This window comes from Ambystoma mexicanum, chromosome 8 (genome assembly GCF_040938575.1).
Source record: "Ambystoma mexicanum isolate Mex_15411 chromosome 8, UKY_AmexF1_1, whole genome shotgun sequence".
NCBI lineage: Eukaryota > Metazoa > Chordata > Amphibia > Caudata > Ambystomatidae > Ambystoma > Ambystoma mexicanum.
In genome coordinates, this window is record NC_090929.1 from 862646245 (window position 1) to 862672776 (window position 26532).

Here is a 26532-nt window from a genome sequence, read left to right on the forward strand (position 1 = left end):
CTTGCCTATTTCATGTTGTAATTGGGAGAAGGTCTCTTACGAATTGCTTCACTCTTGGGTAAGAGAAAGGGAGAGGAACAGGAACAGGTTTTAAGGTTTAGATTTGACTTGCCTTAAGGACATTAGGAAATTAACGTGGGTAAGGAGGACTGCTTGTAGCACAGTCAGCATAGCATTTCATCAGAGTTGGTTTAAAGATAAGTCTGGTGTTTGGAGGACAGGAGGTGGGGGCAATAGACATAATCTTGCATGCCCAGCATTACCTACGTAAGTGAAAGCCTGCAGTACTAAGAATGAAAAGTATTATTTATTGAATCACGTATAGCTTATGGGGGTTATTACTGCTGCATAGAGATGGGGCCATCATCTTTGTTGCCTCTAGCATCCCTTGTTTGCCCTGGGATTGATTAGTCTTACATTAAGCTTGCATTGATGTTTAATAATCAGGCCTTAGTACATTTATTTTAGTTACAGGTGGATATGCCTCCTTTTACAGCCCGTCCACCAAATGATTCTGATGAATCACTACATAACCTGTGTCATCCCTTCTCTGTTAAACTGGTGTGATGTCCCTCTTCGTTTCAGCCAATGCTTTCTCAAGAGTTGCTACAAAGCCTGGAATGTCTATTAGTGGATTTAGCTCTGCACACATTGTCCCCATTATTATCCCTTCCTAATTAATTTAGTTTACCAGTATCATGCTGGACAACATTCTGTGTAAGGGCCCGTTTCTCTCAACATTGTGTTGCCATTAAATGACACCGACACATTTTGAAGAGATCGAGACCCCTGCATCCTACCTTTTGAAGTCCTCGTGCTGCCACACAGTTCTCCCTGACTGGCGAAGACTGAAAGCCCTGCTTCAGCTTTATTCAATGGGATTCAGATTCCCATTAGATTGACATCAACAGCTTTTCAGGGCTCTACTCTTCCTTATTCATCTCAATAAGGCAACCTTCTTGGAGGATATTACTGTATAATATTCCAAATATTCCACCCCTTATCATTGACTTGTCTGTGTATAGATTGAGAGTATTAATATGCACGTAGGTTCTGGTTTGAGGAAGACTGAGATTATAGCTGAAATCAATTGTATTGGTTCTAAAAAGGTATGCTGCAAGATTGCCTGATCAAATAGTTTTTACCAAGATAAAATCTGTTTTCTTGTCAATGTTTTATGTTCTGCCTGTACACCAGCAAGATACATTTATCCTACTTTCAAGATGTGTGTAAGCATTTTCTTGCTGCAGTTGGCCTTCAGTTTCTGAGCTCCTTTCAAACCCTCAAAGGAATGGACAGTTGAGAGAGTGCCCTCTACAGACCTTTTATGGCAGCAAAGTTATGGCAAAGTAAAGGGTTGCATTTTCTGTTACTTTTCACTATCAAGTTTACTTTTACTGCCCCATGAATAGTAGTATTGCAACAATTAGTAGCAGTACTAGTAGTGTTACCAACAGTAGTACCAATATTACCAGCAGCAGTAGTATCACCCCTAGCACCAAATGGTAGAACCTTTAGTAACGCGAGGAAGGTGACTGGGTACGAATGGCACAAACAATACATTTGGGTTCACTGCAATTTTATTAGATAAACTTTACAATGTGGGACAACATCTAAATAAACTGGGCTGAATTAATATGCAATTAAATTCAGGATCAACCAAAAGTTCAAAGCCACAAAATATAGGGAAACTAAACATTCAGATGACTTCTCCTTGGTCATGGCTGATCTGTGTACCTGTTGGGACAAGACTTTTTTTTTTTTTTTTTTCCAAACTCCCTGCCAGTTTCACTGGCTCCTGTGGGCCTCCCCTTTATTAACCTTAAGCTTAAAGGAATTGCCACACCCTTTTATTTTGTTCTCTAGGTGTGTCTAATAGTTTTATAATGCTCCCGCTGCCTGTTATTCTTCCTCTTCTGTGCACCATGCTGACTACCTTGTCTCTCCAGACAATGGGACCCTGGTGGATGTTGCAGCAGGTCCCAAAGACCCAAATGTTGGCTAGGAGTCGGATGAGAGTTGAGGCCGCAATGCTGCTCCTGTTGCCCAGAGAGGACCCAGTCCTCTATTTCTTCAGCCCTGCTAATCCACTCTTCTGCTACATGATCCTCGCCATTAAGCTTTCCACTTCATTTAGCAGCTTCTCATAGGTCCTTGTCTCTTCTGTTGTGCCTTCCTCACTTCTCATTTGAGGTTATAATCCCCACTCCTCTTTTGCTTTGCGATTTGTGTGTCCTTAAACTACACTTCTAACCAAAAGGTCTGCCTATACTTCAACCACCACCTGGTATTCTCCTCTTTCGGCCTTCTTCCCCATTTTCTCCTTCCTACCACTCCCCTTCATACTATTTTTTGGACTTAGTCTCCCTTCCAGATCCGTCTCCCCCTCTGGATATCTTGGCTCCTCTGCTTACTTTCAATATTACTTTCCGATTACTTTCGATATTTGATCACCTCCCTCACCTGGCCTCTAGCTCCTTCTCCCACCTCCCAGCTTCCTGCAGATCTTCCTGCCAACTCCTCAGTGCTTTCTCCACTGTCTCCTGATATTCATTGTCCACCTCCTGACATTGGCTTATCCTCTTATCGATGCTCATGTCCTATCATTCAGATGTTCACCATCTCTATTAATTTCAGTTCTCCAGCTTGGGGTCTTGCATGGATTCAAATGCTTATAAATATTCCCTGTCGTCAGGCTGGGAATCCTCGTTAAAAAGAGACTGAAAACTGTTTGTCTCCTCTATAGCCAAACTTTGTTCTTTGGGTTATGCTGCCCCCAGCCAATGACACTCGTCCTCCTAAGCTCCACTCCTGGTAGCCATATTCAGATGTTACCACACGTTTCTGCTGTTGGGAGTCCTCGTGCTTCGCTCCTCGAAATTTGCTGTTTTTGACTGCTTTTGAGGTTTTTTCTTCAACAACCGTCACGCTGTGACTACCGGCAGCGGGGACCCATTGTCGGCGAAGATAGTCGTTTCATCATTGGATCTTTCCTCCAGTACTCCAGCAGGCCCATGCTTGGACCTATATCTCACCTCGACCATTTTTGATGTGACGAAGAAGAGTCTCTTTAGGGCCTGAGTGTCCTGTGGCCTGAAGAACATTTTTTTGTTGCGGATCGGCACCTCCCGGAGTGACTTCTGATGTTGTTTTTCATTGAAGACCAAGAATGATCGCTACAGGAGGTTAGTGGTTTGGCTCGATCAAGAGAAGGCCTCTGGGCGCAGTCAAGCCTTGCCAAGACTGGCAGGTCCCATGATGGTACTCCCCCTGGAAAGAAGAGGTCGAGGTCCTTTCAGGATGTTCCTTCTGGGGAGATCCAAAAGACGGTGGAAGCTTATGCTCCATCGGTGCCCCTCCACAGTCGCCGCGGCTGCGGGACTGAGTTTGGGTAAAGGGTCGGTCTCCGTCTACGTTTAGCCTGCTGGTTGGTGGGTAGCCTCCATCTGCGAGGAAGTCTGTGACCCCATCGGAACACAAGTCAACGAAGAGCAAGCCTTCAGACGGCCCATTGGCGGCTCCTCTGTCTTCGTCGCCATCAGTGACGCGGGCCCCCTCGACAATCCCATCCACCAGGACCACCGCTCCGACGACCTCTTCGCCAATGATCAGGACCACTGCACCGTCAAAGACCACTTCGTACTCAAGCTCCTCGTTGATTACCCTGTTGATGAAATCAGGAATTGTTACATCATAGATGAAAAGTTTGCCAGTTACTGTAGTCTCTGCGTTCACAGCGGCAACCGCTACAAGAGTCTCTTTGCCTCTGAGGCCTTTGTCTGCTGTCACAACCTCGTCTTCAGCAGCACCTGTTCTGCAGATCCCCATCGTGACTTCCTTCAGGATTCGGGCAGATTGAGGGACCTGCGGATTTCCTTCACACACCCACCAAAGGGTCTGCTTGAGTTTCCGTGGGATCCCAGAGGAAATCACTGCATATTTACACCAGTTCTATGGATGATCTTCCAGAAGACTTCTATTGAGACCCTGAGGGAGGCCAGGCACCTATGTCTCAGGAAAGATCACCACTTCATGAGCCATTCCAGTCGTTTGGCCCTTCAAGGGGTTTCAGCCTGGCTCCTGCGCCGGCTGCAGAGATGTTACTGGACATCCTGACCACCATGCATACTTTGGTGGTGGAAGTCCACCAGCTACTGGCGGCTACTCCCGTGCCTGGTCCAGCAAGGAGTCCGCCCCAGCTGCGTAGGCGTTGGCCGTCAATCACTCTCGGTCTGGGGGCTTGCCCCCGGTGGCCGAAGAGCCAGTTTGCACAGGCACTGGCACCACTGCAACTCACACTGAGTTTGAGGATTATGTTCCTGCAGACGGGGGACCACAAGATATTGCCCAGCCCGCCAGGGCATCACCACCGGAGGAGATTGACTCCTTCCACTCATCTCGAAGGCGTCCACGCTTTTCAATCTGGTGCCGGAAGAGAAAAAGGAGGGCTTCCTTTTTCAATGCAGGGAGTCTTTGAGGAACACAGTCATGTCAGTTCTGTTGTCGACCGACGTTTGGGAAGACTGGTTGGCTATTATGAAGACACAGAGTACCATGGTTTCAAAGCGTGACAGGCTGGTGAAGAAGTACTGGGTCCCGGATTTGGCACCCAGTTGTCTCTGGTGTCTCTGGACTCAGTAGTGTCGGCCTCTGCCAGAAAGGGGTCGTCCAATCCCTCGTCAGTCTATGGTGGCTCTGGACCACGAAGGCAAGAAGCTGAAGGCGACTGACGAGTGCATCATTTTCACTGTGACATCCACCATCCAGGCTGACCACACTCTTGCCATCCTGTCTCGATACAATGGGGAGCTTTGGTACAAGCTCTGTACCATCATGGACTTCCTGATGACAAGAAGGCCGAAGCCTTGGGTCTATTCCAGGAAGGAGAAGTGGCGTCGGACCATGCAATCACAGTGGCTCTCGATATAGCAGACTTGGGGTTCCCCCTGATGGGGAATGGTGTGGCTCTCCAGCGCCAGGGTTGGCTGAAAACCGCACATTTACGAGCTGACGTACAGTCAAAGGTTGTTGACATACCGTTTGACGGGGATAACCTGTTTGGGAAGGCAGTATATGACTCTCCAAGCCATCAAGACGGACTCTGGGATGGCACACTCTCTGGGGACCATGCAGCAAAGGATGTCGTCCGTTTGTTACTCAAGGTGGAGAGTTTCCAGGTTCTCCAAGGGGTACCGTACCCCTATCAGCTCTCCTGCTCCACTACCCAGGAAGCCTACAGGGGCTGCTCCCAGGCCTACCGCAGTGGAGCCCAACGTTGTCATCCACCATCCAGGATGCTGAAGCAGGCTTGAACTGCTCGTGTACCAGTGCCTCCACTTTTGCACCGCAGTGGGAGGCCGGTTATCAAGCTTTGTTGAGCAGTGGATGTATATAACCACAGACAAATGGGTGCTGGACGTTCTTCAGCAGGGGCACACTTTGAAATTTCAAAGCCGGTGCCCAAGGCATTCCTCCTGTAGCACATAAAAAATATATCAAAAATGTAATACCCCTTGGAAGGCATCATGGGGACACAAAATTAATGCACAAATGCGGATGCTCTGCCTTGGATGGCACGTTATCAACAACCTAGAAGGGGTTATCCAAACATAGACACTAGCAAAACCACTGCCCTGATTAATAAAGTGCCCTTGTCCCATGCTAAGGAGATTCTGCTTATTAGCGAGATTGAATTGGCTCCCATGCCTAACTGTTATGGGACACCTTACGAAAATACAGCGCCACAAGAGAATGTGTAGCTTGAGCCCAGAACTAATTCTTTTGAAACTCTTCAACATATAATCACCGAATGTATAAGGTAAGAAAGATGATAGATGTATGATTATTGGACAAAATGGTAAATAATGACTCCATAGATGCTGCGTGTTTCTGGGGTAGGTACAGGCAGGCAAATACTATTCCGATAATTAATAGCTTTGCGAAAACTATGGAATGGAGCGAAAGAACCAATGAACGAATGACTACGTGAAGATCGAGATATTGATATTGATAGAATGTTGGAACAATGGGAATTGGTATATCTAGTAATTTGAAATTATTGTATATTTTACCCTTTAAGTTTTTAGTGTGAGATCATTGTCTTTTTATACTGCGAAAATGATATAACGACATGTTATGAAAAGCAATGTTTTACTATAACATAAGTAATTACCAATAAAATAACCATTTTAAAAAAGTTATAAAAGTCTAAAAAAAAAAAAAAAGATGCGTTTCCCACCGAAAGGCTACGACCATGTCATGGAAACGTTTGCGTGCAGTGAGCTCCAGTTATCTGACATCCACGCACAACCCCCAAAGAGGAAAAGCATCTGTTACGGTTAGTTGCAGTCATACATAATTTATTGTTTTAGTGTTCTTTAGTCTGCTTCTCCTGATGCGCGCTCGGGCCCATCTCTTTCTCCTGGAAAGAGAAAATAGGTGCTTTCATCAGTTGACGTGTTGAGAATAAAATAATTCGTTTAACTCTGGCTCTGGCTGGAAGGGTAAGGAGGCAGGGGTCTGAGCTAAAAAAAATTATAATCATAAATGGCCATGTGAGCTCAATCTTAATGTGCCAAAAAAAATTCTTTGTGATAGATGCTTGTATTGTGGACAGATGTTTCTCAAAGATGGTCGATAATGTAATCTTGTCACGTTTATGTACCGTGTCCATGCTGGATTCCTCCTGCTTGCAAGCGCTGCATTGAGAAGTGCTGTTACTCGGTTTAGTGGTACTCAATTCAATAAATTCCATACAATAAAGGGCGCAGTTGGCCATGTGCAAGAGTCGAACTTGCTTAGTGCAGTTTTGCCCAATGTCAGAAGTGAGCACTGAGGTAGTGAGATATCCTCCCCCCAAAATCGACAATTGGACGTATTTGTCCATGATTAGATCTAATCACGATTGAAATTGTCATCTTTTCCCCTGTATTAATTATTATCTGACATCCTGTCCTTTGCGGTTACTCCTAGGAACAATGTTATTTTTATGCTTAGTACCATTAATTGGATGTTGGTGGAACGACTGAGGTTTTATAGTTGTGCTGATTTATACAAGGGAGTTTATCTTTTTCTGCGAATGAAATGTCACCATGTTTCCCTATTCTTTTTATGATTGGCAGTTGGCCCACGATCCTCAATTCGGATAACATAAACGTAAGTGGAAATGCATCTCGCAGCAAGGTAAATAAAATGCCATGGTGGATTTAATCACCTTTTATCATCTACGAAGTTACTTGCCTCACACTGTATACTTTGAAAAACGAGCACTGATTAACTACCCGAACACTGGCATGTTACATTTGCTCAAGTGTTGTACTTGCCCGTTTAACACAGAAAATCTACACTGAAATTCTTACCACAGAACAGTGCTTTACATAAAGCTAATGTGGCATGGCGAATTTTAATAGAATGTTTTTCCAGTGTATTTTTGCAGATGTTCTAATCATTATTGAATAGTATTTTAAAAAAGATTATACTTTGATTCAGAATTTTCAACATACATCAATGTTAATGCACTGTAACATATAATTCATTATATCAAATAAACACACTTGGATACAAATCATTAGTGACGCTATCAGTGATGTCACCAGTGATGTCATTGTGGTCATACCCTGCGCAACAGGGGCTCAAAGTTAAAGTGGACTTGCATAAAATGCAAGTGCTTAATTTTAAGGGTTTTGTTGCGCTAAATCTGATCACCTTAACTCTCTTAATCAAGTTTTTTTTCACTGAATTTCAGAGGTTTTGTTATGTTTTTTCACGTTAAATCGTTCACCCTAACTCTTAACTAAAGTTTTTTTTTTTTCTTGGAATTTTAAAGGTTTTGTTATATTGTAGTTTATTTGGGGCCCACTAGCCATGGCCACTGTACTTGCTGCACCAAGAGGCTCCTTTGGGCCCACTAGCTATAGCTATAGTCTTAGGCCATGGTCAGTGGCCACAGCCTTTGGCTTTAGCCGCTGTACATGTTGCACCAATAGGTTTCTTTGGGGGCCAGTCGCTGTGGCAACTGTACATGCTGCACCAATATGTTGCTTTGGGGGCCCATGGCAAGTGGCACAAAGACCATTACCCCTCTGCCTAGTAGATGTAATCACTGTAGGTGTAAAATTAACTTGTTTTTTCCACTGTCTCCCGATTCCCGTGAGATTCCCCCCATATTGGCAATGAGCTACATGTTCAAGGGCAACGAACAAGCGATATTCCGCCGGTATTCCCCCGATAACGATAAAAAATCAAAAACTCTTACCTGTCCTCACAGGCGCTCACCAAGTGCCCCTCCTTTCCATAGTTCCCCCTCCACCCCGCTCAGCTGCTTTTCCCCTCCCTGACCATCCCCCACTACCTCCTTTCACTCTTTGGTTCATGTGACGCATTTTCTTTTTCGAGCACGTTTTGTGTTGCGTGCAGTAATCTTGCAAGATTATAATCCCCCGGTATGTTGAAACTTTAACTGGCTCCCCAATCCATCCCCAACTTTCCAACTTGACATGTTATCACCTTTCCCTCTGCCTACCTCTATCCTGGTGCAAGTGCATCCTTTTTCCTCCTCCAAATATCCCTTTGAGCACTTTTTGGTTTCTCGTTTCTAACCTGACATCTTACTTTCCTTCCTCTTACCTGCTAACATCACTCCATCTTTTCTGCGATCATATTGCGGTGTGGGGAAGTGATCCCGTTTCTTGTATCTGCTCTGGGATTTTAGCCAGGTGGAATCTTTCCTTCGCCTTTCAAACCAGTAGTGTGGCAAATGCTTTGTGAGGAATTGTATAAAATTGCTTATATTCCTTACTTCTCCATGGAGAGTTCTGATTTTTCAACAAAGGGCCTCTCACCTAATGGCCATCCTTACGAGCCCCTAAGCATGCATCAGAATGCCATGCAGTCTTATTTTCTTCCTTTTGAATTCTGGGACTTGTAGCTTTCCTAAATTTACAATGGCAAAGCAAAAAACAAAAGTTCCAGAATTCCAAGTGTGACTTCACTCAGCAATATCTGATGAAGAGGTCTGTGGGACTTTGTAAGCAAATATTGTGTTCATCTGTGCATATATTTTTCAGTTAGTCCAATTAAATGATTCAAAATCTGCAACTTTTGTGAATTGTGTGATTTTAAAACTGGACTAACGGGTATCTAACCTTTTTTTGTTCTGTCTCATAGAAATTCTTTGCAGTAAGTTGCTGACTTGTAATGCAAAATCATCTGGGCGTTTAGAAATCTGTGGCTGTTCTCATAACATACATAAACATATAGTTCCCGAAAATATTTTAAGATTTTCTAGCTGATCGTTTGCCAAAATTCTAATGCTACATTATACGAACTGCTAAATAAAGTTTGTTTGGTAATGACTTCTCAACAGATTAATCAAATAACAGCCTGGTGCTGTTCAAACCTGCCTGCCTGCCTGTTGTTGGTGGTGGGGTGCTGGGAGGGGGCGTCGCGGGCCTGAGCAATGGAATGTAGGGAATGAGTCTAGTCCAACGCCAGGTCTCATGGGCCAGAAACCTGACGGGTTTTCAGAATATCCTCACTAATATTCATGAGAGAATTTACATACATAGGCAATCAATATATGCACATCTTTGATGAATATTAATGATGGTTAAGCTGAAAACCCAAAGTTTCTGGCCCTCCAGGCCTGAAGTTGGACAGCCCTGGATTAAACAAACACATCTTTCAGATAACAAATGTCCAAAATCCCCCATTGGGGTTTCAGCCGTTAGCAATATAAGATTTTCAAAATATATTATTTTCTGCTCTGTTTTTTAATTGGTTGCTAGCTCTTGAATTAACATTTCTCCATCTTCTTTCAAGCAGTACAGAATAAAAATGAAAATTCTGAAAAAAACTACGAGATCATTCCTATATCACCAGACATGGACTACAGAGAAGGATCCTCATTGGAGCTTTCCCCCTCTGACAGCTCAGACGGAACATACATGTGGGACGAAGAGGGGTTGGAGCCCATCGGGAGTGTCCATCCTTGCGGTAGCTACGAGTCCTCGGAGATGAACAGCATAGTATGTATATGTTTTTCTACTCTAATATGGCATACTTCTTCCCTTACTCGTTATTACGTGACAAATTTAGTGCTAATATTGCTAAAGATTATCAAAAAAGCTGCACATAGATAATTACTTTGCTTTGTTTGATGTGCCTTACTATCCATCAGATATTTTAGTGTTTGTGCTTCATGAGAATCCTCCCTTTTTTGTCCTGGGGAGTAGGTTTGTTTTGCCATCTCCAGGAAAGGATCAGTTGACTAGACTGTGTTACAAGCGTCATGTCGGAGGATGTGGATTATTCTTATTTGGATGATTAGCAATCCGAAGCATTTGTGGGATGTTTTTACCCATACATCCGAGCCGTACCTCAAAAACTGTGCAGTACTGACATGGAAAACATCATGATGGCCAGAGCTTCCCAGAAAATGCACAGGGAAATGCATGAAGAATAGGCTGCCACTCATTTTTGCCGATGTTATGGGCACAGAAGGGCACTGCCTAAAACCACCATTGGACTTCCCACACAGTAGTCTGAAACCATTGGGAATGGCAATGCTGATTGCCAAAAGCAACCTAGAATTGTGGGGAATTCATTTTCTTAAATCCCAAAAATGGGTGCATTACCAGTACTCACCACTATCAGAAAGCCGGCGTTTTAAAACAACACCAGACTTTTTTCTTTTTTGTGTAAAACTGAATAAATGAACCCAAAGCAGGCCAAAGAAAGACTTACTGAGAGGTGGATCCAATGTAAAGTTATATTCTGAAGTGACTTGAAGGTTTATAACAAGACTGGCTGAGCTGTGGATTTCAGCAGTTTAAGTAAATTTGGACTGAAAGACACTAAACATCTAAATGTTTAAAAGAAATGAGTGACCTACTTTTGAGTGTCACATAGGTTGCAATTGTTTAAATGTCATAGTTTTAAACTTAGAATCAGCATTCTAGCTGCATATGTAAAAATGGTTAATTTTATTTGAATGCAGAAAACTGGGTAACTAAAAGTGACATTAGCTGGGACCTGGCTGAAGGAACTGAATTCTGCCCACCAGCTACCCCCGACAGGAGTTGAGACTTGCACAACAGCTGTGTTCCCAGGCCTACCTGCCTTTTGCTGCTCCCACCAAAAGGGATATGACACTTCTCTGATTGAATTACCTGGGCTCTGCAGGAAATTGAACAAAGCCCTGTCCTGACTCGGGCAAATGTTTTATTGGTGGGAGTCGTAAATGTGGCTTCCTCCTGGAAGGAAAGGGGAGGAGCACTGCATGTGAGAGCAAGCTGGCTTGGCAGAAACTGGGAGGGGGAGAAACTGGAGACGGAGGCTGAGCTTGAAGAAACTGGACAAACTGGTTTCTACACCATATGACTTGGGAAACCACACCCCTGTAGCCAGAATATGGTTTTAGAAAAAGATGAATAACTCATAGTACGGACTTGTCATAATTATTTAAATGATACCATAATTCTTGTGATTTTTCTGCCCACATTTTAAGAGGTTTTTAGAACCAGTGGCATGATCTGGGGGCAAACTAGCAGTTAAGAGGGTATTACTTAAAATGTATGCATGTTAAAAGTCTGATACTTCATCAAATAATGCCTGCATGCCTTGCACACATTTGGGTAAATTTGAGTAAGAATCTGATATTGGTGACCTGACCAAAAAGTGAAATATGTTGCCATTTCTGAATGCAAGCTCCCAGGAAGAGCAGATTTGGACAGGGTATACCTCCTGTGATATGTGATGGGTGCATGTAATTTTAAACAAATGTGTACCTGTGCAAATATGTCTTTTGGGTCAAAATATAGATTGTGTGTAATTTGACAGGGGTGGGTTCTCTGTACCATAAACAGACCTCATCATGATGACACTTCCTCCTCTTCCCCTTGATTGGGGGAATGAAATGAAGTGGCCAATGACAAGTGGAGAGGGGTAGGGCCTAGGAAGCTAGCCTCTCCACCCATTTTCAAAACACATAAAAGCAGACAGTCAGGACAGATAGAGACATTCAATTCCATTTGCTGCGGAGCATGCTGCCGGACCATACAACATCCAGAGATCCAGACTTCAAATCCATCAATCTCCAGAATCCAGAGAGGCTAGACCAGCAGAGCAGAGCTGACCCAAACCGCTGTTAGCAGAACCAGAGAGCTGACCCAGATCACTGTGAAGAGACCCAGACCAGACCGGAGTCCAGTCCAAAACCTGACCAGATCCGTGGCGAGGCCTAATTCAAAAATATATTGTGAGTACCTAGCAGAACTGTGCAGAACCAATCTCTTAGTTAAAATAATATAATTCAATCTATTTTAATCTAAGTAGAACTGCCTAAAAGCTGTCACCTGTCATTTTCTAGCTGCTAGCTGTCACTTGTCACTTTGAACTTTTAAAATTTGAAATCTGAAAAACGACCTTTACCATATCGCTCATATCTCCGTGACCGTTTGTCGTAGAGACTTGCAGTAACTTTCCTCTGAAAGCTGGGAATCTTGGCTTTTCAACGAACCTAGAACCGCATTCCTATTCCATACACTTTTGCCGCAATCGCGAAAAACGCACTCGCGAATTTTGCCGCGATTTGCAAATTTCTCCACGTGTGAAAACCGCAGCTTCATTGCTTTCCTTGCTAAAAAATTTGTTTGCCTCTTAAGAACCAATCCCTGAATCATTGCTAGAGTGAGCCTGGACTAATATTAACTAGATACCACTCACCCTGAACCTCTAGAGGGATATAAAAGCATTTTAGCATATTTTTCACTTCATTGCCAGCACATATAAAAGCATTTTAGCACATTTTCCAATATAGTGCTATCACATATAAAAGCATTTTGGGCCTGTGTTTCAAACTTCTGTAGTCTAAGCTTGCTGGGGTGAACTGAATTACATTTGATTGCATTTCTGAGAACTGTGTGCTTTCCTTCCATTTCCTTGCATTGCATAAAGGGGGGAGGGGATTGCCAGAGAAAAGTGATTACATTGTTTTGTTGAAATCATATTGAGTATTTTCTGTATTGCATTTTCATTCAACATTCCATCCATCTGAATTTATATAAAGCATTCTCTACCACCTTATTCTTCTGTTCCTATTCACAAGTGTGCTAGTGCCAGACTATCCATTATTGATTACTGCTCAGATTCAGTGTGATATTCAATTATTAATTTATTATAAAGCGTGATATATATATATATATTGTTTAAATTATCAAATAAACCCTTAAACTTGCAAAACAGAACTACTTCTTGGCTCAGTGGGGTCAGGGGGATTCCAAGAGAGGGGTGTTATATAGGGGTAGTCATCCAGAACGCATGAACTGGACATAAAGATATATCAATAAGGGTTTCCATTCAGTATCCCAGACTAGGCATTGACTTAGCTGTAGTGTTGAATTGAATCCTCTTACACATTCCACCTTGCACAAATGAAGCCATTTTTGCCTGTTTGAATGCCAAGCTTTATAGATACCTCATTCCCATGCTGTATTATTAACATAAGCAATGGCAATATTTGACACAAAAATAATAAAATGTCATGGAAATGCTGAGGTAAACGCAGGAAACCGTGGGCGATAATTTGACACTTTCTTCTTCCATGCCTTACTAGAACGGGCCAAAACTATATAAATCAGCCTGGCCTGACCTGCTAGGCCATGTCCCCTCTGCATGAGACCAGGGGGAATCCCAAACGGTGAGCAGTATCCACAGCTAGACATGTCCACTCACTTTAGGAGACTTAACCGAGAAAAGGAATAGCACATAAAACCGTGCTCTTTCTAGAATTTTAAAAGGACAGGTTTTAACTTTTTTCATGGCATTGAAATGTCAGTTTGAGGACAAATGCCTACTGTTGAAAATGTATGCACACCGAATTTCCGAATGCTTATACCTGATAACTCTCCATTAAAAGAGCAGATTTCTGGAAGACGCCCGGCAAGGCTATTGCTAAAGTATATGAACCACATTGACTACTCTTTGACAACCTTTTCCAACATATCCCACAGACCTTTCAGTCTTAATAAACGGTGCTGTTCCATTAACACAAACATTTAACATATTTGATGTGTTGTCTGCCTTGGTAGCAAAATGTTACATTACTCTTATGTCCTGTCCCCCCCCTTCCTTAATTCTCATGCAAGAATGAAGCATACTGTGTGATAGCATTATATTCCAAAGGGATGCTGTGGCTCATGAGCAACCAAGCATTGCATGGGACCGCCATCCTTTGCACAGCTATGATTATCACATAGCAAACAAGCACCTAACTGGAAAAAAACATGTTTTCTTTCGACTTTTGCCTCTAGTACATCTGGCATGGGCTTTAGACACTGTGCTTGTCGCAGCAAAGCATTTTCCGATGGTGACCCACACTGTTTATGTAAAGTCTTTGGGGTCTGATTATAGGTGGAATCAGTTCATTTTCTGTGACTCTATCCGGGCATTAAAGACTTGACTTGGATGGTGGGAAGAGATCGTCCATCATAGTTCTACAGATAAAAGAGTCACACTTATCACAAAGCTGTCCCTCCTACTGCAAATTACCAAAGTTGCCTGATCTTTTATTCAACTACACCTGTTAAGGAATACTCTATTTCACTTTCCTAGAACAAGTTATATGTAGTAATGGCTTTTCATTGAAGGAAGCCTATGACGTACTTTTTTATACTGGCCTTGTCAAGCGTTTTATGTCCCAGATGGCCTCAACAACACACCTACTCTCGATGGTTCAAGGGCTTTTATTGTAATGTTTTGATTGGGGCTCATTAAGGGCCATCTTCTTCTCTTGTCTTCCATGGCCTTTTCCGTTCTTAGGCCTGACGTCCCTAAATCCCAAGATGGTCACAAAGTATTAGTAATACCTACTTTCTATGATCTGGATGACTACTGCTGAGGGCCGAAAGACAGTCCCCATATCCATCTAGCTTCCCCCAGGAATGTCTTGGTGACTCCTGACAAGGTCTCACGAATCCCCAAAAGGTCTTAAGAAGTTGTGCCTTTCAATCACTCCGTTCTCACTTAGCCTTTCCCTTTCACACCCTTGTACTCCTTGCCTTGATGTTCTTTCCTTCTCTTCTTCCTTCTTCTTTGTCCTTCTGATGTCTGCATCTTATTCCTTTGACATTACCCAAACAATGCACGCTACCTGGTTCCTTGGTCTCCCTTTTATAGTCCTCCACCTCCCATTGGCCTTGTTACCTCCGTGTTCTCTGGGCCAATCGCTATCATGTTGTTCCCATCAGGGTTTTGTCATGCAGGAACGAGGCTACAAAATGCCTTTGAAGCTCCTCTCTGTCATCAAGCGCTGGTCTGCCGGAATTCAGCAATGGTGGCACGTGAGAAATACAATCACTCCCAAGTTCTTTCAAGCGTGTTTTGGAGCTGCCTTTTTGCAGATTTGTAGCATGTACCACTCCTCGTCCCAGCTACTCTTTGTCAGCTCGTTGTTGGTTTGCTCATTCCCTCTTCCACCTCAAGGACTTATGGGACCTGGAGTCTTAAAAAAGGGAAAAGAACACTGGCAAGAACAGGGCATAGTTGCTATGAAGTAATAACAAGTTGTTGGCAATTAACTTAAACGGCGACCAGTCAGGTTGTACTGTAGGCAATGTATGCTCCATTTGACTGCCAGACACTAGAGTTTCACCATTTGATAGTTTTTGTCCCTAAGGAAGAGCTTGCAGGTGCTGTACAATATTGGTTACTCTTCCCCCCCCTTCTGAACCTGCGATAGGACTGCCCTCAGCCCCACTGAGAAGGCATCATTTTGGAGCAGGAATTCCAGGTAAAAGTTGGGCATGATGAATACCGGGCTCTTAAAAAGATGGGCGTTTGGTTTCTCAAAACCTGTTTGGGCCTCTTGGTCCCAGCATACCAGGGTGGGTTGGGCCTTGGTAAATTTCTGTCAGGGATGCTGCAAGTTCTGAAAAGTTATGGATGGACCTTATCCTACCAGCCCAACACAAGCTTGAATGTCCTTTTAGGTTATGGGCAGTAGAGCACTCTGGACGGTCTCCATTTTAATGTGGCAGCCCCAACCCATTCTCAACTTGGAATCGAAGATATTTTAAGGAAGACTGGGCCAAGTGACTTTTGCTGGTTTGGCCCCAAGTTGGGGTCTTTCTCAGTTGATCAGACTGCGACCAGGTGTCTCAGTCATTCTCCCAGGTCTTGCTATATATCACAATGTTGTCTAGATTGTGTTATATTGCAAGACCTGCAAAGATACAGGGTCAGGATGCAGTCTGTTAGGTGCCGAAACACAGTGGGAGAGCCGTGGAGGCCAAATGGCAAACTGTGAATTGAGTCCTTCAGATGTTTGAAAATGCAGTCTTTCACTTGCCATTTTAGTCGAGAAGCACCTGCCAGTGACCCCCTTCTCCCTGGGAGTTCATGTTTAAATGACAAAGGCATCTCCCATAGCTTCAACCAGTGTGTCTCGATTGGTCATGAGGTAGGCATCCAATGTTGAATGTTACATTAAGCCCTCGGAAGAAGATACACAAATGTAACCTGTTGTCAGGTTTTAGCACCAGATCCACCAATGAGTGGAGCGTGCCACTCACTGTAGGATCTTTTGGTTGCTCCTAGGGCCATCATTTTCTTTTCAACTTCCTTGCCTTAGGTGGACGTTATGGTTTCAGTCTGATCACTCTCCCAGGTGGTGTCTGGATCTTGTGGACAACCCCTGGTACCGTATCTGGTTTTGGAGAGAGTGCATCTAGATACCTCTCCAGCATTTTGCCAGTTCTTTGTGCTTGATTGTAGACTGACCTGGAGGAATTGTGATTCCATGGACTTTGGTTGACAAGGGAATCTCTGGTTATTGTCTCTTACAGAGACAGGAGCTGGGGATTGCTGTTCCTTAGAACTTTATTTTTGTATGGGATCTTTATTCGGTTTCAAGCACGGTAAGCGTTTATGTTCCATTGTCCAGGATTGAGTTAGTCGGGTCAAGTATGGGGAAAGGACCTCTCAGTAGGTTTTGTAAAATTCAGAAGTGAACCCATCATGGCCTGGGGCCGTCTTTTTGAGGGATTTAATAGCCACCATGACCTCTTCTACAAGTATCAATTTTTCAAGTTGTGTGACGTAAGTGAGTGAGGGAGAGCAGAGAAAGTAACAGGGGCCAGGCAGTCGCTCAAAGTTTCAGTGTTTGTGGACTGGGGTGGGGAGAGGGGGCACGATCTAGATGCAACGTGAGATTTGTAGACCCAGGTAAGTTTATCTTCTTCCGTCAGCTGGAGCATGGCATCATCTAGCAAACCTTGAATATTGTTGCAAGCTCTGTGTTTGGCTAGTTTATGAACCAGGGTCTTAATAGCATTTTTCGCTCTAGTAGGGCATGGGATGTCCTCTCTGCCAAATGAATGTTAAGTTTGGACATAGCTATATTCAAGTGGCACCTCGCTCTGAGGGAGCCTGAGAGCTTGTGTGGCCCTGGCGCAAAAAAGCCCTAGTGCTTGTAGCGTGCCAAACTGCACCTGTCATGGCGTAAAGGTTTCCAAATATGCTGCAGTGTTTTAGAAATAGGGCGCACTTTGCCCTAGTGCGAATGCTGTGCAAACCTACACATGCACCAGTGCAAAGCTTCTGTAATCTGGACCCAGTTAAAAATAACATGCTGCAGTTTTGCTCTTAAAAGACCAATGGGCCCTCAAGCACTTATGTCCCAGGCCCCTGCCCCGTTGTTAGTGGTGAGGTCTGATAAGAGGATCCTCCCGTGTTTAGCATCATGTAGCTGTTGGTTGTACTGCGTCCTTGTTATCCCCCACTACACAATCCCTAGGGTTAGGCAGGGGGCATCCTCACAGAGGACATAGACGGTATGTAGCATACATCATTATAAACCAGCAATTAAAGACCTCCGTATTCAATACAACTATGCACTTGCATTATCACATAGCCGAATCTTACTGCGATGTGCGGGGTGAGTGGATGATGAGCCAGAAAGGAAAAAGAGTGTATAGCAAGGGAAAGACACTTCAACGTTTTGTCTGATTATTGTTCTTGCTAAGTATTCAATTTACGACATTTATTCATATCGCCAGAATAACATATTGCAAAATCACATTCCATACTTTCAATCTTGCGTGGCGTTGATAACTCTCAGTTCACTAGTTCCACGGGCTCAGTTCAGGAAGCCAATAAAGTAACACTTTACTCAAGTAGATTTAATACGACAGATACTGCAGCAGCGATACCGAATGCGCATATTATTCACTTGGGATTTTGTAATGTGCGAAGTGCATACGGAAACTCCTTCTGACAGTCATGTTCTTGCGTCTATAGCTTTGTTATGAATGTTCTTGTCATGCGTAACTTTGTGAAAACAGAGATCACACGAGAGGGCTTGTGGGGTTGGTGCACCTTGTCTTGTGATAGATGGGAGCTTGCAGCCTGGGGTGCGGCGGATAAGTGGGCAAGGAGTGGTTCTCACTTCATTTCATTGGCAGTGTAATTAGCCAGTGAGGCTGTACCAAAGCTGCCATAAACAGGGTGTGGCAGATCAAGTTCCAGCAAATGCAATAGGACGCATTCATTGTGTCTATACGGCCATAACAATAAGTTACGCTTCTTGTGGGAGGGCACGCGAGAAACATCTCCATTATAAAGGCTGCCTGATGATGTATGGAAACGTGAATGTTTTGGATCCTGGCCCACGTTAATCCCAGAGACCCTTCCGCGCCAGGCAAAAACATAAGACGTGAATAAATTATCATTTTATGTAGCTAAATAAGCGAGCCTTCATCATTCCTAGTTATATTAAGTTTTTCGGTTATACAAATCCATACAACTTTTTGGTAAATCATGAAGGGTAATTTCAGTTAATATTACAACAATGAAATTAAATCACTCTGCGTGCAAAAGAGCCTTGGCCATTCTATGGTGTGCCTGTTTGCAAAAGCAGAGTAGCAGAATTCAAGACAAACCATGAAAATAGTTACAGGTATACTGTCCCGACCGGTCGTTGTCTGGTACCAGATATTGTACATTCAGATCACATTTCAGAATCGGCCAGCCATAGGCAGTTGGGCCTAATATCTTTAGCTTGTAGAAGCAGATAATTTACCTGTCATTACATAAAGGATTTGCCGAATGTGGGAGAGGTATGAAAGGTTACTCTTAGACATTGGACCATACTCTAATCGCTGCAGTCATCTGCAGAGACCCTTTGGAGGAACCAATGGGATTGGTATATCCATTCTGGCATGGGGCCATCTCAATCAAGTAACTAACACCTCACAAATACACCCTTCCTCCATTTCATAGAGATTGCCCATCTAGTTTAATGCCTTCATTAAGCCATGCTTGGAATCCTTTGTAACTCCCTCATGGTCTGAGGAGTGGGTGTTAAAAATTGGGGGAAGATCACAAGACTTCTATAAACAGGACTATAGCTAACCATGGCAGTGACTATAATAAAGCAAAAGGACTCTTGGTACCAGGAAAGACCAAGAAGATGGACCTTTTCTATCTCTGCCCCAAGGCTCTGCAACCTCCTCCCGTCAACAGATCACCCTCGCTTATACAGTTCAGGAAGGAGCTCTAGAACCTCCTTCAAGGAATGGCTCCTCCCTAAGACATAGGTCCACACACCGTCCACTCCCCACCCTACCTTGGACTGTGTGATCTGCTTCACACAGTTTCCTTCCATGGTTGCTTGTAGATCACTCGTTGCCAAATTGCCAGCCTTTCGCCTGCCCCTCCCCTGTTCATCCCACCCAATTTCCTTGTTTCTCTTCTGCCTTCTCCGTGTTCTCCCCCCCTATGATTGTAAAGCATGCAGTTGCTTCCTCAAGCAAGGTCTGCTGTCAAGAAAATACCCTTGTAATAATGTTTTTAAAAATACCAGCACAAGACTTGATGCTCAAGGTACAATAGACGAGAACGAAATCCAAGCCGTTAAATCTCCCTTTATCGTTGAGTCCCTTACTTTTGAAAGGACATTTCTAAGCCTGCTTCTGCCACTCCTAGTAGGGGCAGTTTATATTGAATGCAGTTTTAAAGACTGCAATAGTTCCTGGGGTACAATATGATTTTTGACCATTACTTTAATAAGCCACAATGTCTGGTGCAGGAAGGGAAGAAGGGATCATCTAGCAATGATATCCTCAACTCTTACTTTCACACTGAAATTTCATATAATTTCATATATTTTATGTAACAAAGTAGAGGGAGCATTTTTGTGGGTTCACTTTCCAATCCAATGACAACCTGGTTACAGCAAACTGCCAAACCACATTTCTTTTTTGTTTGCTTAGCTTACATCCTCAGATTGCAGAATAAGGGCAATATAGTGTTAGAAAAATAGACCGAAGTTGTAGGCGCTAAAATTCTCATTGAGTATTTTGTATAGCCTGGATGGACGAGACCCACGAGGAAACCTGGGTACACAGACCAATTAATAGACCTGCCAGCCAGTTCTGCGTCATTATTGATTAGAGACTGTCCGAGAGTGGAAAGTACAGGACAGGACTAGCACTTGTCTGTCCATTGTTATAGGAGCGTCCATTTAATGAGTTTGCTGAGTATTTGTTAAATATACTATAATCCTAAACACTACATTTATTAGTGTTTGGGATGACAACATCTTTAAGGTCACGTACAACGCTGATGGGTACCCCTGCTATGTTGCCAAAAGGGTAGCTGCGCCCAAAGTACGGTGCCGAAACCGCTGGCACTCAAACACTCGCAACAAAAGAGGGTTTCACGCATCGGGGTCTGAATGACCCGCACACCTCTTCTTCATCACGCCCGGTGAAACAAACCAACAAGGTACCTACCAAAGTTGCGACGCTTCGCCACAATATCTGACGTTTTTCAGCCCCTTACTTCTCTCGGTGGCGGTTATCCTGGAGGTTGGGCTCAACAACATCAAAGGTATCAACAACCTAGCCTACAACTCCCAGGAAACCTAATTTTGCGTGTAGTTCCAACTATGCGGAACGTGAGCTCTGACGGGCTTACGGCGCTCCGCCTCCTGAGTATATTAGGCACTGCAGCGGTAAGGATGCTGCTTCTGATTAAAGTTGCAACCGGCATCCGAAGTTTCGTCTTCTGTGCCTTCCAGTCTTCCTGTGTATCAATTCCTGAGAATTCTCAAATACTTTTGACTTCCTGTGTACCGGACCCTTGCTTGCTCTACGGTTTGCTTGTTTCCTGATTTTGTACTGTTTCTGCCTACCTGTGTACCAGACTTTTGCCTGTCCTACGGATTGCTTTCTTCCCGATTCTGTACCGTCATTAGCCCGCTTGTGTATCGGATTTTGCTGCCTGTTTACTGGATTGCCTTCCTTCTGTCCTGATTCATTCACCACCGCCTTCTCTTCCCAGCTGATTTCCAGTACTGTGTACGTTACCATTCCAGTGTTCTTTTGTGGATTTCGACTCCATTCCGAGGTTTTGGATTTGCTCCCTCAAGTGCACTTAAGGACGCTTTGCTGATTAAACACAAAACACTTTTTCTGAAAGTGCACACAAGGACGCCTTGCTGAATACTGTGCACCTACCCGTATCTAGTGCATCCCTCGTGCCGCCCGGGTATAGCTTCCCTACTAACCTTACTGTTTATTGTTTTGTACCTCCGTTGTTCTAGTTTTATTTCAACTCCTGTCCAATTCCTTCTGGTAAGACTTCCTTCATTTCTATTTCTATCTGAATCTATTCATTTCTTGCCTGAATCCTCAAAATAGAAGTTAATTTCTTTTCTGTACTTATAGAGGAAATTCCATTTCTGTTCCTTTTCGATGATAAGGGGAGTGGGTGACCGAGGTACTTTGTGCTTCTGAGAGGCTTTTCTCTTTTGATGATCTTTGCTTTTTCCAAGTATTTATCAATTGTCCTTTTTCTTTTTAGCTGGGTCCGTGGCGGTGTGTTCTCCCCGCTCTTTTGGGTGATCAGTCTCTCAGTCTCTGTTTGTAATCCAGTACAACTGAGGGTCATATCATCAAAAAGAGCTTATTCCCTCAACAGAGAGGAGGCTCAGGTGGAGGCTCCATCTCGAGCTCTTCAATCAACATCCAGTACTTCCTTCCTGGTCGCTTGCCTGAAGCACTCTCCGGCCGGTGAGTAACAGAGGGCGCACCAACTAATCCAATAGTTTTGGCTTCTAGGTGGTGCAAAAAAAAAAGTCGAGTCATATTTTTCGACCCAAAATTACCTTTAAGTGTCTCCAAATGAGAGAATGTCCCCAACATTAGCGTGTTGGAAAGATTGACATTTTGGATTATTGCAAAGGAATAGTTTCTAATTAACAAGCATTATTTGTAATGTGTTTCATTTTAACGGGATGAATAAGTGCTTGTGTTAGTCTGAAAATTAGGACTGCCCCTCACATAACCAGCTGAGAAGTAGCCAGCTGTGAAATAATGCTTGAATATATTTATTCACTTTTGCTGTTTATGCTCCTTCCCCTTGAAAATCATTGTTGAACATTACGTTTGAAAATGTCTTTGAGACCACAGCGAGACTCGGCCGTCCCCTAAATACAGTGCTGGAAATGGGAACATTTGACTGGGGGAAATGTCACCTCTTTGGAGGGGTGGGGCTGTTGGAATGAGGGGCGGGTCCAAGGGGCGTGGCCCCAGCCAAGTTGCGCAACCCAGTATCTCTTCATAGAACCCAATCATGGCGATTTGCAAGAAAGCAAAGCACATTTTGGGAATGTCATAATGTCCACAATTGTATATGTTAAACATGTCTTGTAGTGATTCGCTTAAATCTTATTGATTCTCATTGAATACTCTTCCGTTTTGATTGGTCACAATATTCACCCTAATAAAGAGATATCTGTACATTGCAGGACATGTATATCAGTTTGAACAGCTGCAGCACAGTATGCAAGGCTTTGGCACTTCCCAGTGCCGAGAGTTCTGAAAGCTCATTGAGGAGCTGGTTACTCCTGTGTGCAATTAGTGCCTACGCCCCTGGGCCTGGGGAAAGGGCTGCACACAGTGGAGTTATAGGAGGTGTGAGCAACCTGCGCTTTGACGAGCAGACAGTTTTCAGAAGACTGGGCAGCGCTGCGCAGCAAGTCTTCTGAAAGCGGTCTGCTCGTTGAGGTGCAGGATCTGGAACAGTCATGTATGTGCTGGCCCCTGGTTCTGGGGGACGGGGCGGGGCTCCGGCAAGATGTTTGTTGCCGGAGCACAGCTCCGTCTTGTTCTGGCCTATTCCCTGTGCTTCCTAAGTACTAATGCTAGTAATCACTGTTAATGTACCAGCAGCGCTGGCTAATGGGTCACATCCGAGATCCGTCATCTGTTCTCTAGCCGGATTTCGTGATCCGGCTTGCCTCTGCCCCAGCCCGTCAAACATCCGTGGACAGTTAGCTCACATGTGATCTAATGTGCTTTGTGCGAGCGCACTGTGTGCACAGTGCACGCGCACAGAGCACATTAGATCACATAGGCCCATTGGCATATCGAGAGGGGGTGGGAGCAGCTGCGGGACATTTATCCGTGGGATACCTCTCCCTTTCAACACCTCAATGTGGTACCCAGCGGGAAAGGTGTCCTGCTGGCAGTACCATGTGTGCCGAGTAATTCCTGCTCAGCACGCTCATTGTCCTGGCAGCAGGACACCTTACATTTTCTGAATGGGAGAGGTGTACCGCTACCAGGACAATGCCCCAAGCAGCTCCAGGCAGCCTAGGGCCTCTCACGCTGCTCTGTGTAAACAGAGCATTAGAATGTGAGCCGTTAGGCACTGATGGGAGAGAGGGGAGGACTATTAGCAGGGACTTGTGTCCCTTTAGAAATGGGAATGGGAGTGATAAGTGTGCATAACGTTGCATGCTTTATGAAATATTGACTATGGCTTTAAAACCCAAAGGGGGTTTGGTAGGCTCACGTTGAATGCAGGATTGGATTGGGGGGGGGGTGCGGGGGATGAAACTAAAGCCATACTTTTATTGCTCAACTTATTTCTATGGCAATGTATGCAGTGTACTGTTAGTTTACTATGAAAGGCTAGTTCATTATGTAATGTGGTTTGCTTCCAATGCATAGCTATAAAAAAGTATTATTTAAGCACATGACATGCGAAGCAAAACCTTAATAAATACGTACATCAGATAAACCTGGGAAGATTTGCTCAGTTGCTTAAATTGTCCACATCCGGGTTTCACCATTTAACCAGAGTGTGATACTGGGCAAATCATTTAATCACACTGTCTTATCTGCAGCTCTGTAAGTGATTCTGATTCACTTCATAGTTTAATTTTCATGATATTATAAAAAAAAGCCCTGCGACTATAGTGTTGCTTCATATATAATAGTGCAATTTAGATATGTTGCGCCACAAAGTTATTTGCCACTTGGTTTACTTACGGCAATTTATTCTGAAGTCCTTTCCATGGTGCCTCGAGGTATCAAAGACGATGCTCCTTGCAATGTCCTTTTCTGTGAAGTCACTTCTGGTGGTGCAATCCATATGCAAATTAGGAGGTTTGCATGTATTTTGCCCCAGAGCACCTGGACCAAGCCCGCTATAGATTTGTCTCCCACATCTGTAATGACGATGCATTTAACATTTTTTTTGTTACTTGTTAAACTGCCATCTGCCACTAATTTTACCCAAAAAGTAGATTGCGGCGGGGGTGACCAGTTTGGGGGCGTGAATGAGACTGTACGGAATTTTGCGGACTGCATTTAGGGGGGGAGGGGGATTAGAGGAGTAACGGGACTTTTTTTTTTCGTGGCTCAACTCGCCCTCTCCCATTCTTGCAATGCTGGATACTCCCCTGCCGAGGACAGCCCCCAGGTTCACAGAGGGTCAAAGACCCTGTGACAGCAGAAAGCACACTTTGCACACAGAGCAGAATCCATTTGGAAAACACAATGATCACCGAGCCCCCAGATTCGCAGTTGTAAACTGCTCTGTGTGAGCACACTGTGCACACAGAGCATTACATCATCGAGCCCGGAAAGCTTGGGGGCTCGGTGATCATTGCCTTACTTAAACAGATTCTGGTATTTGTAGTCTTGAGAAGATGGCTTGAAAAGTACACACATCATAGCAAGATGCGAACACGTATTTTACCATGGTTTGTGTACTTTTCAAACCATGAAAGAAATTGCTCCATTTTTTAAAACTATTTCATCCTTTGATCAGAGTTCAACTGCCAGCTTCTCCCCCTCTGGACTCCGCCTCTTCAGAACTCCTTCCTCCTCCATACTCCGCGCCCACCCCTTGTGATCCCCCTGCATATGTTTTCCATTTCCACCACTGTGTACCAGTGCTTAAGCAAGAGGTCAAGAAATGGGGCGTCCAACAGAGACGACGCATCTTCCCCCTGCTCAGCTGTAGGCTGGCTTATGTTTTTCTACCCACGTAGAATTTGGCGCATTTTTTTTGAGTTGATGCTTCTTTAGGAAGCAGCACTGGGCCCTCGGGTTTGACTCCAGGACAGCTGCCAAGTATGCTTGTGCGTTGTCCCGTTTAGACCCCCAAGAAAGCAGCAGGGCTGGAGGCCGCATTCTCTTCTGCCCCCTACCCCTTTGTCGAAGCCCCTGGGTAAAGCGTGGACACAGCTGCAAGGAGCAGCTGTGTTCTCCAGAGATAGTTTTTCCTAGTTTTAGAATCTATTGTATTTATTTTTTACATTTGTAAAGTGCCCAAGCACAAGGGCATCAGGGCGGAAACATGACGCGAGGGGCTCCCGTGAAACTATCTCTGGCAGCAGCATGTCAGCCCTACGCTTCTCTCTTCCTGTTTTTGGCCCAGACAGGTGAAATGGGACCAACCCACGTGTTGAAGCCAAACGGGACTATCGTTAATTGTCAAATTGATTTTTTGAATTTCACAAGAAATGTCGGCAAACCCTTCCTTGAGGCGAACTTCTGCTTCAGGCAGCAAATCACCCGTTTACCGAGCCTCAAAACCTATTACTGATGCTTAACCATCTCAAAGGTTCCAGCAAAGTGCCCATCATGGACGTGAAACCTGATTTCATTTGATGGTCAACCACAAAATAATTCTATCTTCAAAAATTAGAAAACTTCAGTGCAACTTGAAAATAGACACAGGTCGATACGTCAGTCTGTCATTTTTACAAACCGTTAATATTGATTTTCCAAATTCATTCTTTGCTATTAAAGCACATTTTTAAATAATCTTTGCTATAACTTTCTCATCTTGTATGTATTTGGAACCAAATTCTTGTTTTCATTCTTGCCATTTTCCTTTTGTTCTTTTTTTTCCTTGTTTTTCACTGCGCATTTTCTTGTGATAAAAATTGCCCTTTAAATCTGACTCACGTTATTAGAATATTATTATGCACAATACACATGAATATAAAGGAAGAGAACGTTCAGTATTTAGTTTGATAGTATTGCATGTAAGGGAGCGCCATCTTGTGTTCATTCTTTAAATAGCGGCTTTGACATTTAAAAGGAGCTTTTCGGATTATACTGAAACGGAACAGCATACAAACTACAGAATATGGTATGGAGGTGCACGCACTGCTCGAATGACCATGTCGACGTGCAATAGATGCCAACTTTTCACAGTGGTCTCCAGGGTCAC

General features: G+C 43.9%; 1 protein-coding gene across 11 annotated transcripts in view; it reads left to right on the forward strand.

Annotated features, from left to right (window-relative positions):
- The window catches only part of CCSER2 (coiled-coil serine rich protein 2), a 1037685-nt gene that overhangs the window by 279870 nt on the left and 731283 nt on the right, over nt 1–26532 (forward strand). For 9 of the 11 annotated variants that reach the window (XM_069610752.1, XM_069610751.1, XM_069610750.1 and 6 more), the window contains one exon: nt 9820–10025. In XM_069610752.1, coding sequence (XP_069466853.1) covers nt 9820–10025 — 206 coding nt within the window. The remainder of the gene's footprint in view (nt 1–9819; nt 10026–26532) is intronic. The other 2 variants (XM_069610753.1, XM_069610756.1) reach the window with 1 other exon arrangement.